This window comes from Pleurodeles waltl, chromosome 3_1 (assembly GCF_031143425.1).
Source record: "Pleurodeles waltl isolate 20211129_DDA chromosome 3_1, aPleWal1.hap1.20221129, whole genome shotgun sequence".
NCBI lineage: Eukaryota > Metazoa > Chordata > Amphibia > Caudata > Salamandridae > Pleurodeles > Pleurodeles waltl.
In genome coordinates, this window is record NC_090440.1 from 676,058,735 (window position 1) to 676,072,362 (window position 13,628).

Consider the following 13,628-nt stretch of genomic DNA (forward strand, 5'->3'; position numbering starts at 1 on the left):
ATTTGCAGGCCCAAGAGGTGTCTGCTTCTGAAGGCAGCCCAGGGCATCTTTTCAGTGTGACTGGCACCCTTTGTAGACTGTCAAACTCTGAAGTCCCTCTGTGTCCAGAGATAGGGCTCAAGTTTCCCTCTTCAGGATCACTAGGAGAAATGTTCCACCTTTATAGGACTTAGACCTCCTGTATGGCTTTCTAAACCTGCTTTCAATACTGCAGGCATTGAAAAAAGTGAGACGCGATGACACACAGCTCATTCTCCTAATTATGGACTGGGACCTGAGAAGCTAATATGCTAAAATTGAGACAGAGCATATGCCCTCCACTTTGGTTCCTGCTTCTGGAGGATCTGATGTGCTAATAGCAGGCCAGACTTGCACACTTGAACCACCACAATCTACACTTTCATGCATGAATATTGAGCTGAACCAACTAAGAGGTTTTGGTCGTCCTTTGGAACTAGTGGATGTCATTCTAGAAGCTCCTCCCCACCACCAACACTATATTTAGGTTGTTGGGCTATATTTGTAATCTAGGGTGAGGAGAAGCAAGCCAACCCACCAATTGCAACATTGTCCGAAGCTCCCTTGTTTGTATTATTTCTTGCCTGGCAACACTTTGCTGTGGGCACTGCGAATGGGTACTCATCGGTCCATTCAGCCTTTCATCATTGACCTGATCAGCAATTGTTATTCAAAACACAATTTATAATACAAATTTTACAACTATACAGGCCTTGTTAGTCCATCCTACGTATGCTGCCTTTTGCCTTACAAGATTTTGCTCATGACTTTCCACCCTTTCTTCTGAAAGTGGTGTCTTCTTTCTATCTATGTCCATGTATAGAATAGGAAAAGCTGCACCAGTAAGACCTACAGGATGCCCATAGTTTCTACATTGGTAGGCTTAAGAAAAACCTTGCTGCTAATCTTCTTGTTTCTGAGTTCACAGGTTCAGTAAAAGGCAAGGTGGTGGAGAATTGAACTTCATCAAGATGGATTGCTTTTTGCATAAAATGTGTTCTGCCTTGGTAAACCTCCTGAGGGCCCTAGGGCTCTCATTGTACCAGATTAACAGCTACCACCACAGCCTTAGGTTGATGTATTGCAGTTGTGGACATTTGCTAGATAGCACTATGGGCATCTGTCCATACTTTAAACAGGCTGTCCTGCATGAATTCTCACTCCCGCAGGGAAAGTCATTTTAACTTCTCAATTCTGCATGACTTGTGTAAGTCCAATCCTGACACCCACAATTTTTGTTAGGGGGATTGCTTTGGTTCAGAAGGGGAGAAATCTGGGATTAGAAGTGTTAATCGGAAGACTATATGTTTCTTCTGTTCTGTAACACTGTTTGTGGTGCTTATTTTACCTGCTGATTCTACAAGCCTTCCTGTTCTTTGTCCCAGGTTAGTTTTTGTACACTGTCAGTACAATCTGAATATTCGCAGTCGCTCGCTGTGTCTTAGTATATGGAAAATATAGGAGACAAATGACACTGGCTTGCCAGGGTGGGACATGTATGTCTATTTTGTAAAATCCAGTTGCAGTATGAAATTGAGATGGAGGCTGATAAGGCTCATTTGTGGGCTTGCAGGAGCAATAGCAGAAGATTTCCAGATCCAGCCTAGTACCTGGAGAGATTGACAAGTGAGGAATCTGAGGTGAGATATAGAGTATTTGTAAGACAGTGAATTCTTATTTAGGGTGGGTGGTGGTTCACCTCAAAGAATAATATTAACTTGTCAGGGTGAACCCCAAAGTCACTAAAATAACCTGAGGTCACCCTTCTGGTACCTACGGCACACAGAAGGCAGACTTATGTTGGTTGTATGATGGAATCATGCATGCCTTAAGAATGCAGTCTTAACAACGACTGCGTCTTTGCCATGCATGCCTTTACCACAAATTTTGTAGTAAAAGCATGTGTGGTAAAGGAACATGGGTGGTAAATTGTTCCCCGCCTTGCCACCTTATACCTGATACCATTCTCTGCATTCCACCCAGCCCTTAAGACTGCCCTGTCCTAAAAACTACCCCAACCCTCCCCATCCCCATTCTGAACCCTAAAACCTACACCACCCTGTCATAAAAAACACCCAGCCCTAAAAGTACCCTGTCCTAATAACTACCCCAAACCCTAAAAACCTATCCCGCTTTGTCCTAAAAACTACTCCGAACCCCCGCCGTGAACCCTAAAACCTACCCCAACCCCCCACCCTGAACCCTAAAACCTACTCCGCTTTGTCCTAAAAACGACCTGCCCCCCATCCCAGCCCCAATTCCTAAAACCTACCCTCCTTGTCCTAAAAACTACCCGACCCCCTGCCCTAAAAACTACTCGACTACCCTGACCCTGAAAACTACACAACCCCACTCCCTGAACCCTAAAACCTACCACACCCTGTCCTAAAAGCTACCCGAGCCCTAAAACCTACTGCACCCTGTCTTAAAAACTACTCCAGCCCCAAACCCTGGCCCCAGCCCCACTTACCGCTCTCCTCTGCTCCTTCCAGTTCTTCCTGACAGGTAGACCGCTCTCTCTGCCTTCAGCACGCATATGTGTGCAAACCCTTATGCATGGTAATTCCATAGTGGTAAATGCATTGCGTTGTAAGTGATGTTTCCTACTTACATTAGGGCACTGTGTAAAGTGTTTATGCAGTACCAGTAATGGTCAGAACAACAAACAAAAATCCCAAATGAATTAGAAAAATAGAGTAGATCTTAATAAATAAGATGGCATAATTTCAATAAGGTATACATTTTTAAAGTTTGAAGAAAAAATTGCACCAAAAAACACTAAACCCCAATTATATTCTGTGGAAGCTGTAGACTGGGGCCTAGATGTGATTTCAAGTCAACTGCAATGCAGCACGAGTTGGATGCACCAAGCGGGTTTATTCCCAGTCATAGATCTTGCCATTTACTTAGCCTTTTTTATAGAGCTAAAAATATTCCAGTGAGTCAAGCCTGAAGCTGTATCTAAGGAAGGTAGATCAGAATTTGACACCTTTGCCTCAAGGTCCTCCTGATTGCTGCAAAGGTCCCTGCTCTTTACGGTTTCTGAAGCAGCTACTCTGGAACAATTCCTAGGCTCTCAGGACCTCAGGGATATCTTTTAGGGGCCAGGACTTAATCCAGCAAAGACCACCAGCCAAGGTCAAGCCCAGTTTGCACTGGAAAAATGCTCATTTCAGAAGAAAGGCCAGGTGTGTACCTGGAGCAACACAGGTCCCCAGCCAACTGATCATTGGAGTCCACTTCTTTTCTCAGGGTGCACAAGTGGGCAGGTCCTGCCCTTCAAGGCTTCCCTCTGATATCAGAAAGTAGGTTCAGTCCTCTTCTGATCTTCCACAGGTCCTGAAATTGTTCTGAGGAGGTTTCTTTGGGGTTCTTTGAGGTTCTTTGGGTTACGGCATTTATGGTTGGCAGTAGCTAATGGGTGGGTTTAACTCCTGGTCACTTCCTACGTACCCATTGCAGCATAAGTTCCCGGGGGCAATCTCTTTCAGCAGTTCCTGGTCACCCTACTGCACACAATCTAACAGTGTCCCTCACTCCTAAAAACCAAGTTGAGGGGCACCTCTCTCTCCCTTGTGTGGAGCTGTTTTCCAAACCCAGAGGTGTGGCCAGAGAAATGAGCAGCGTGCTCCCTTGTATTTACTCCAGATCAGTTTGAGGTGTAGCTTCCTCCCCACCCACCCACTGGTTTCAGAGCAAGCCTGGCTAGTGTGGGACTTCCCTTCTTTAGGTCTCTCCTTGCACTAAACTATGAATGGACAAGCCTTACTTCTGTCCCTTTCAAGTTGAAGAAGTTCCTGGACTGACCCCAACAGTCCTTCCTCATCTGAGAGGGATCAACTGCCTCATACCCAGTATATCCTAAGCCATTGTTCTGCTATGGGAGCAGTTTTCATACCTCATTAAGATTAAACAGTGGATGGCCAGCTGCTAGCAGGCGGATGTGAAGTGGTCTCCACTAGCTTCCAGCAGGGAAACAATTAGTTTTGAAAAGTTAATTTTCCTAAATCTCGAAAATCTAACTTCACCAATGAATATGACTTTTCCATAATAAGACAAATAGTCTTTTTATGACTATTTTAGCCATTTTATCTCAAAAGTTAGAGATTAAAGTTTAAAATATGTACTTTGATATTTTCTAGGATCCAGCTACTATCTTGGCAGTAAAAATAGCACTTGGGGTCTACTCAATGGAGGAACATGCCAACTTCATTTTTGTACATGTTCCACTTTTGAATATCAGACAACCTTACCTTGTAAGTGACGAGCTGTACTCAGAAGTGACTTGGTAATATTTAAAAGCAATGATTCCCGCCTATCGGAAAGGGTTATTTTGATATTTGATAGCAAGTTTTTAAGCTGCTGCTGTCAGGTTAAGCCTGAAGACATGCTACGGGCCAGTCGACGCCGTTGGTGCTGCAGTCCTCTGGTGGCATTTAACTGCTAGGCCCTGGGTTTATTTGCTACACCATATAATAGGTGCTTAAAGGCAAGTTACTTTGTCAATAAAGGATTGGCCAATTTAATGGAGTTTAAAGGGAGAAAACCAGTACTTTACTCATGTTTAGCAGGGGTAAAAATCAGAGTTGAAAAACCAGCAGAAATTGGGTTCAGAAAAAGGTGAAACATCTGAGATGACCATGAAAAAAAGGTGGATATGCTACGTTATGCACCCAAGATAAGGAACTTATTCTGCTAGCTTTTTCTCTGTTCTATAAAGAACTACATAACAAGACTACTTTTTTTTTCTTTACTTCTGCATGTTTAATCCGGTTTCATTTAGAAACAGAAAACGTTTGGTCTGGAGCACTTCATTAAAAAATATATATATTTTCTTCAGAGGTTTGAGAGGCATCAATGGAATTTGTCATGCAGAATTTACATTGTTTTCAGGATGGAAGGCAATATACTGCACCTCATCTTATTGTTAAATGTGGCGGCCTAGCTGCTGAGTCCGTACAGTATGATCATCTCCATTTGTCTGTAGACTGTATGGGTATTATTCTTCATTTATTGATATTTTATTTATAGTGCTACTGCACCAAACGGTAATAGAGCACTTTACAGGAAGCAGAAATATAGGTCGACCAACAAGAGACCTTTACTTTTTTTTTTTTTTTAAACATCTTTTGTTTTCAGCCAGTGCTCAGCATACAGTTTTGACACGTCATGACCTCATAGAAAATATCACAGGTGAGATATATGACGCTTAATTGAACTAGACACCGTTAAGTGACAACCTTACCATCGCAATCCCGTAGGTCTGTGAGGACAGGCACAGCCCTCATCAGGTGCAGATGCCAGCTCCTCCCACCACTCTAGCTCAGGAAAACCCATGAGGATATGCAGGGCACACCTCAGCTCCCTTTGTGTGACTGTCTAGAGTGAATTCAGAAACAGCTCAACTATCATTCTGACGCAGACGTGTATTCCATAGCCAGAGGCACATAATAGTTAAGCAAGAAAATGCCTACTTTCTAAAAGTGGCATTTTCAAACTTATAATTTAAAAACCAACTTCATCAAATGATGTATTTTTAAATTGAGAGTTCAGAGACCCCAAACGTGTATCTCTAGCTGCTCCCAATGGAAAATTACACCTGAAAGATATTTCAAGACAACTTGGCATGTTAACCTACGGGAGCGATGGGCCTAGCAATAGTGAAAATCAAATTGAGCAGTATTTCACTATCAGGACACGTAAAACACGCCAGTTCATATCCTGCCTTTTCAGTACACTGCACCCTGCCCATGGGGCTGCCTTCGTCCTACCTTAGGGGTGACTTATATGTAGCATTTTCCTCTTAGGAACGAGTCTTTTGAGTGCTTATGTGATACTTCACCAATGTCTCTTGCTTCATTACTCTGTAGGATTTGGCCAATTGACGGCATTGCCTACAGAAAGAAAGCTTCCAATCTGAATCGCACTATATTCAGACTTGAGATAGTCTTTGTTGTTCTTTGGGGCACTGATACATCATACCAAATCAAAGCCACTTCTACTGTTGATCTCTGGTGTCCTAGAAATGACAGTGCTTAATAAAGAAGTTTAATCACCTAATATGAATCTTTGGTTTGTAGATCAGCTTTCAGTAATGGTCTCTGCAGTGAGAAAGAAATGGATGACTGCTTCATCCTTATCTCTTCCTCCAGGGAAGGAGAGGAAGAAATTTGATTCAGATGGCCTAAAGACATGTGACACTGTTGCATAGACATGACTGGTGTCTGTGGAAATAAATGCAGACATTTGCCAAGAGCAAAGGCTACAGTTCAATTGTAGTGGCTTAAGGTAGTGCCTTGGTATATTCATGAGGTCTACTCCTTGGATAAGGGATGATGTGTATTCCCTGGCACCTCAATGTTTGGGGCTTGAAGTATGAAATGCACCAAATGCAGTCTGAGATTAAGAAAGTGAAGGCAGTGGGCTCTGAGAAAAAATTCAGAAGCCCCATTGCAAGTCTTTTTTTAAATTATATCGACCAGCACTGGGCTGCTTACTGGCAATATCAGCTGCTACACCAAATGCTTGCTTCCATGTAAGGTAGTCCAGAACATGCAGGATTAACAGTTCCTCACTTTAACAAAGAGGACTTGATTTGTGCAATAAATCTTCAGGCTGCTTGCGGTCATCCTCCACTTGTAAGACTACATTGTAGTTTTATGTGTTTAATGCAGGTGTGCCTCAGTGGGATTTTTTCAAGGCAAAAGGGAAAGTATATCTTTCCTTTGTGCCTCAAATAAATCCCACGTGCCTTCTTCAAAACCATGCATGTGTAAACATGCATTTCTATAAAGGAATTAATCTATCAGGGTGACTGGCTAGTAGTTGTCTGTTTATAGAAAACTCCACTGGAGTTTCACACAGCTACCCTGTTAAAAGATAAGGTGATCCAAAACATCTTAATAAAGCCACTTCAGTTCTGGTGAAGAAAACTTATACCCACGTTCCAAACTGAACCCTGATAAAGTCCAACAATTTCATTCAGTGGAGAGTCCTACTGCTGTTAGGACAAAATATCTATCTTGTTGTTCAGACTTACACTCTAGAGCAGATCAGCTTTTCTCTCTTCTGGGCTCAATTACATCCTACATTTTTATTGTTCAGATTCTTCCAGTTCTGAATGAGACCACTAAAGAAGAACCTGGAGGACAAACAGATATATATTATGCAGAAAGGAAGCATGAACTTCTCTCTAGCAATGCTACAATTAGCCTACAATGTTGACTTGAGTCTATTACGTGGTACCCTTAGAGACTGTAGTGCAAGAGGTCTCCCTAACTGGATTTGTGTGCCATCATGGGGTTTATTTATATCCATCAACAGTCTCAGAAAGAAACCATTTATTGCATCAATCTACTGATCTGTATGATATTTAGCTTCTTGAGCTCCTCCTTCGCAACCATTTCTATACTTGTTCAGATGGACAACACAAAATTAGTGTATTACTAAAACCAACAGGAACAAGGTCAGAAGCCTTGCTGGCCACAACCCATACTATGGTGTATTAGATATTGGCACAGAACCTGTGGACATCCGATGTTGACCTTATGGTTAATCAGAAGCTGGAAGCAGCTGCTTTGAGGCTTCCAGAAATACCATGACTGAAAATTAAAAGTGGTTAAACATTACATCTGTGGTCCATAAAAACAAGTTGAAAGACTGGTGTTTTGAGTAGTTGAAAGTTACTGTGCTAGCCTGCTAGTAACACCAATGCCAAAATTCATGATCTGAATGATTCTGACTGCATTAGAATAACCTTGGCACTGATGAAGACCATGTTTCATACTGGAGGTCACCAATGATGAGGTGCATCAGGTCACCTCTCCAGGAAGAATCTTCCACAGCAGCCTGCAATCCTTTAACCTTGCAGCCCTGACTTGTGTATTCCACCAGTATGTCCTCCTGGTAAGGTGATAAATGCATAAGTATAATATCTTCTGTATGCATTTGGTGCTTTTTTTTCAACATAACTGAAAAAAAACAGTGCGTCTGTACCTCCTCATCATACCTTGCTTTTCTCTTACATTATAGCACACCTGTTGACTCATGGCTTCCAGAAACAGCCCTAAAGAGATTTCCTTTTTTTACTCTCCAGCTGTGAAATATTTCTTAGACTTGTTTTAATCCAATGAGGCATCATTATCCTTTGTTGTGCCATTAAATTGTCCCCTCAGAATTGAGGGATTCTCTCCTCGGGCTTGCATAGAATTCTTCTCTGTGGAAACTTCAGTGGAAATTGGCTTTCTAGATTTTGTGTTTAGAACGATTAAGATCCGAGAGCTGTCCTTCTGAAACTCATACTGTGTTTAGCGAGAACACTCCTGGTGTTTGAGGATGTGTTGTCTTTTCCAACAGTGGCATTATGTTTCCATATAAATCTATCTATGTTTCTGCCCACCTTCTTCCAGAAAGAAGTTAACTCCTGCAAGAATACTCCTTTCTTGCAGTAAAAATCCATAACTATAAAGTGTTTTTCCTTATTAACTGGAAAAGAGGGGGGGGGGGAACTGTTCATTCATTTTGGGTCCATTTATACTGGTTTAGAAATGTTTCAGTAGTCCATGTAATTATAGGTTGGAAGAAAGATAAGATACTTGCAAGAAAACAATGGGCTCTTAACATAGCTTTTGATGAGAAACTTTCCCATTAGTTAAAGCAAACAAGTGGCCATCTATAGACCAATCTGCACGTTTACCAGAAGCAACTCTCTAGAGTTGCACTCTAGGTTGGAAACCCATGTGGGTTAGGTTTCTTTGTGTAACTTCTTTGATTCTTTGTCTCCTGATGGATGTGTGTGTGTTCTTTCACTCCTAGTCTTTCTAATCACCCTTATTCTTGGGCTTGCAGTTTGTAACCTCACTACTCTTCTCTTAAAGGCACTCTCCAACAGTGTGAGCTCCAGCAAATTGTTCTCCAGCAGCACTTCTCCACACGAGACATCCTTCGGAGAGGAAGTGGAAGTGCACAACCTGCTCATCATAGACCAGCATACCTTCGAAGGTACCTGAGGGACCATCAACTCAAAGGAGATGATTGTCCTCATCTATCATTAGACTTATTTAGTGGTGGAGGGGGAGGCATGCAGTGCCTCAGAGTGGTAGGGTGAATTTCATAGACAGCAGGGTTTTACCTGCCAAACATCCTCAACTACATTGACCGTTGCAGAATTTCCTAAGGGGTTAGATGGAGGAGCATCAATCTTTGGAAGGAGATATATCAACTTCAAGGTAACCTGTTGGGCGTTGATATCAACACGCAAGTGAATGGTATAGTTAAGTCTTAGGAGATGTCTGTTTTCAACTTTTGGGAAAGGTGAGGCTCATAAATTGACAGCAAAAGGTTGTATGGGAACAGGGGAGTTAACTCCCAGGATAGAGTTGGGGTGGAATTGGCATTCTAGTGATGAGGCATCCATAAGCGGCTAGATGGTGAAAGCATTCGCTAAGATACTAGCTCCCAGGAAAAGAGATGGTGTCTTTAACTACCAGAAGATGGTGAACATAACCTTTGTTGAAAGTGTGGGTCTATTAAGTTTTAGGAGAAATGGACCCCACCTCGCAGACAAGCTGCCCCTTCAACTTGCTGGAAAGAGAAAATAGACAATAGCCAGCTCTGACATCAGAGTTTCATTCAGCAGGGAACTGAAGGCCCCAGAGGTGTCAAGGTGACTAGTGGGAAAAGTGTTTCTGATTAGCTCAAGGTAGATCTGAGCTGTGAATGGGTAGGGGTAGAATTTGACATTGATTTTTTTTTTTGTTTCTAACTTTATTTCTAATTGGCATTTTCTTAATATTTATTATTTTATGGTAATTAATGTATTAATTTGCCAGTACGATGTTTTGTGATCTCGTCTCTCATTAACGTATTAGTTAATTTGCTTTCCTTATCCTTTTTTGTCCTTGCTCCTAAAACATCATCTTATCTGGACTGGTTCCCCTTTCACCTGCTATTTTCTCCCCTTTGCCCCTATCCTTCCTTTTATCTCTCCCTATTATTCTGCACCTTATGTGTTTCTTATTTTCTTGTTTTATCACCTCTATGTAATCTCCTCCTTTTATTACTCGTCTGGTTGTTCCACTCAATTTTGTCTGCAACTGTCCTCTTTTACACAGTTCTTGTTTACTCCACCTTATTACTATTTATCTTGCCTTTACTCTTCTTTCTTCATACAGGGATTCCCCTATCTTTTCACTCTGTTCCACTCACCTTTGTTCGTCTTGTTTTGTTTTCCGTTTCTTCCTGCAGTTCTCCATGCTCACCAGTTCCTGCAGAATGAATACGCTCTCAGCTTGGTGTCCTGCCGGTTAGGGAAAGACGCCAACACATATTTCGTTGTGGGGACTGCCATGGTGTATCCAGAAGAGGCAGAACCAAAGCAGGGTCGCATTGTGGTATTTCAGTACTGCGATGGTAAGCACCAAAGACTCGTTTTCATGTAAAGGTGTGAGTTGCCCTGGGGGCAGTTAAAAGTGGAAGGGACTTGTTCGTGTTGGAGAGCAAGCTTACTGGTGTGCCCTTGCAAGCTTGATTCTGGCAACGGATTGTGAATGTCATGATTTGAGCAGGGTGAACTGTTCTGTGGGGTTGGTTGGCAGTAGTGTTGCTTAGATGGCTTTTCTAGAGGGCATTCTGAATCTGCTTTCGGATTTGATTGACTGCTGGCAGTGTAAAGCTTGTTTTGGGAAATAAGGCAGACTAATATTGAGTTCTAAATAATAGTGTTCTCTGTGACATTTATTAAAGGTAAAATACAGCCTCCATGTGTTGGATAGTGGAACACATTTTGTAAGATGAACATGTTTGCACCTAATCATTTGTTTAAATATTTATTTTAATCTGACAAACTAGTTATAGCATTTAACTTAAAATATTAGACATCACACTTCCTAAAGGCTTCACTCTGTTTCCACTGAACACAAACAAATTACTTAATGAGAAAGTTGCATGCTCTGTACACTGATGCAGCTAGACACACCTATTCATCAGCATCTTCTAGGGCATTAAGTTACAGGAAGAATTCATGAGCTCTCACCGAGTCATGTTTGGCTTGCATTTGCCCCATAGATAACTTCAATACCTTCATTGAGAAGCTTACCAGAGGAGCTGCACAGCTGCAAGTTCCTAACCTGACTCCTAACACTAAAGTCTTGGTCATTATTTAGACACTTCACCAGATGAGTTCCATAGTCCTATGTTTCCTTGGGTTCAGGGGTGTTTAAAAAAAGCTATGTAGCTTTTTTCAGACGCACACTACAATCAAGGCTCCCCCGTCACAGCTGCTTTGAGAATACAGCTCTCCAGACCAGAACCCTATGTTTGTAAGAGCTAATTGTCAATTGGACATTTCCAAGAGTTCCTATGCTAATTCTCATTTCTTTTTATTGCCGCCTGACAAGGCTTGATGTGTTGTTTGTTGCATGCCAGCTGTTTCTGTGAAAACAACCATTTTTTTAGTAGATACATTTCCCTTTGGGACACCATATATAACATTGTGGAGGACCTGTGGTTGCATTCCAGGAGATATTAAATCAAGGTATAATGGTCTTGAATCAAGTCATTAGTACAGCACTGTTTTCTGCAGATTTGGCCACTCATGCTTACCTAACTCAGATTTGTTTCCTGGCTCTGCATGAAAACTTTAAAATATGGGGCTCACCAACGTATACTCGATCTCCTTTTAACAGGAAACATTGTGTATCAGGTACGCTGATGAAGAGATGCAGCATTTGTAAATAGGTGAAAACTGTCAAAAGTCTGGACTTTGAAAGGGAAAGGAATGTAATAAAACATTACTGGCCTCTTGCAGGGTGACCTGTCTACTGAAATTTGAAGCCCCTGACCATAACCCAAGCATCCGGAAATAACTATACCATTTTAAGGCATCCTAATGGAAAAATAGGAAGTTAACCAATGACTGCAGCTTCAGGAAAACATCCAACTGGCGGGCAGCAGTGACTGCTCCCATCTGCTGGCCTCTCTGGTAGAGAAATTTATTTGTAATCACTTTGTAGGTTGGCAAAATATAACAAAATACAATTGTATACAGAACATTATTCATAATGGCTAGTTTGTCAGGTTCAAGTTATCTCCAACAGCAATCCATTCAGCAAAGTTGTTGCAGTAACACTAAGCCAGGTTATGTCAAGAACTAAGATCTTACAGGAAAGGAATTACCTAGACTTAGTCCCAACTTTCCAAAGAAGAAAATGTAATGTCTTTCCATTCATTTCTAGGTTGAAAAAGATGGATCAAGCAAGAATTCAAATCAGTTCTGGGCTTTAAGATCATAACCAAACTGATAAAGAGAAACATTCAGGATATTGGCATTGTATTAAATCTATCCTAAGTTCTATCAAACAGATTGGATGTGCGTCATCAGTCTTTATGATGCCTATTTCCTCCGTCCAATAGCACAAAACCAATGAAAGCTCTTAAGGTTCTTAGTTGACAGTAAACGTTATAACAACAAAGTCCTGGCTTTTGTCCTAAAATTGAGTCAGGGCCTCAAATCTTCAGCAGGCCATTCATAGTCATTGCCTTACAGTCCAAATTGTACAGTGTCTTACCATGCAGGTTGGTCAGGCCCAGTCCATGTCCCATTCCAGCCAATCTACTGGGAGATGCGTTTCTCACTCGAAAAGTAAGGTTGTATTCTTGAAAGGAGAGGCTTTCTTTTCTATGTGTGAAATCTTAACCTCTTCTAATAGTACCTCACCTATCTGCACTTTGGAACTCATCTCTTCTAGTGTCAATGGAACCCTGTGTTTTCTACTTCCACATGCTTGTGTTCATGTAATACTACTTAAACAATGTCCACAAGATCAGTAGGGCTGGGTGTTCCTAGCACTAATGTGTCTAGGCAGCCACAACACTAATCTTATTCTAAGCAGAGAATTTAATATATCAAGTTCCATCAGAATATTTTGAATCCGTTCTTACACATGCTTCTCTAAGAAAATGGGGAGTGCACATGAATCGCCTTCTAGCGAAGGGATGTGGTTAAAAAAAAACTGTTGTCTTTTCACATAAATGTACTGGAATTAGGAGTGATCCACCTAACTCGCAGGTCTGTTTTCCAGCTAAGTTGAATCCCACTCTAGTTTAGACGAAGAATGTGTTCAGAATGCGCAAGCAAACTCCCTTAGCAAGACTTTTGAGGAGAACTATACATGGATCCTAAATAATGAACTAAACGGAATATTCTGCAGTAGGGCTTTCCACAGCTACACCTCTTTGCACATACAACAAAAAATTGCCCTAACTGCACCACTAGGTACTACCAACCAGGAATGACGGAGAATTTCCTTTTGGTTTACTGGTCTGGTAAGCCTATGTACTGATTTTCACTCCCTTCATGCTATCAATATTCGTTAAACTAACATACTCCCATGCGAAGACGAGTAACACATTTCCAAAGATGCTGGAACAGTACTGGTTCAGCGATCTTCACCTGTCAGAGCAACCTCACAGTTGGCTGGTGTGAAGACAGGAACTGCTTCACCATTTCAGGTGCCAAATCCTGCATCACATCCTTTCTTCACTGAGCTCAAGACTGCATAGGTTTTCTATGCATTCAAATGGAAGAAATTCTACATTTGGTGCCTACTAAA

General features: G+C 41.6%; 1 protein-coding gene across 2 annotated transcripts in view; it reads left to right on the forward strand.

Annotated features, from left to right (window-relative positions):
• DDB1 (damage specific DNA binding protein 1) overlaps nucleotides 1–13,628 on the forward strand; it is a 682,863-nt gene that overhangs the window by 440,428 nt on the left and 228,807 nt on the right. For both annotated transcript variants that reach the window (XM_069223262.1, XM_069223263.1), the window contains exons 19-20: nucleotides 8,895–9,018; nucleotides 10,264–10,428. In XM_069223262.1, coding sequence (XP_069079363.1) covers nucleotides 8,895–9,018; nucleotides 10,264–10,428 — 289 coding nt within the window. The remainder of the gene's footprint in view (nucleotides 1–8,894; nucleotides 9,019–10,263; nucleotides 10,429–13,628) is intronic.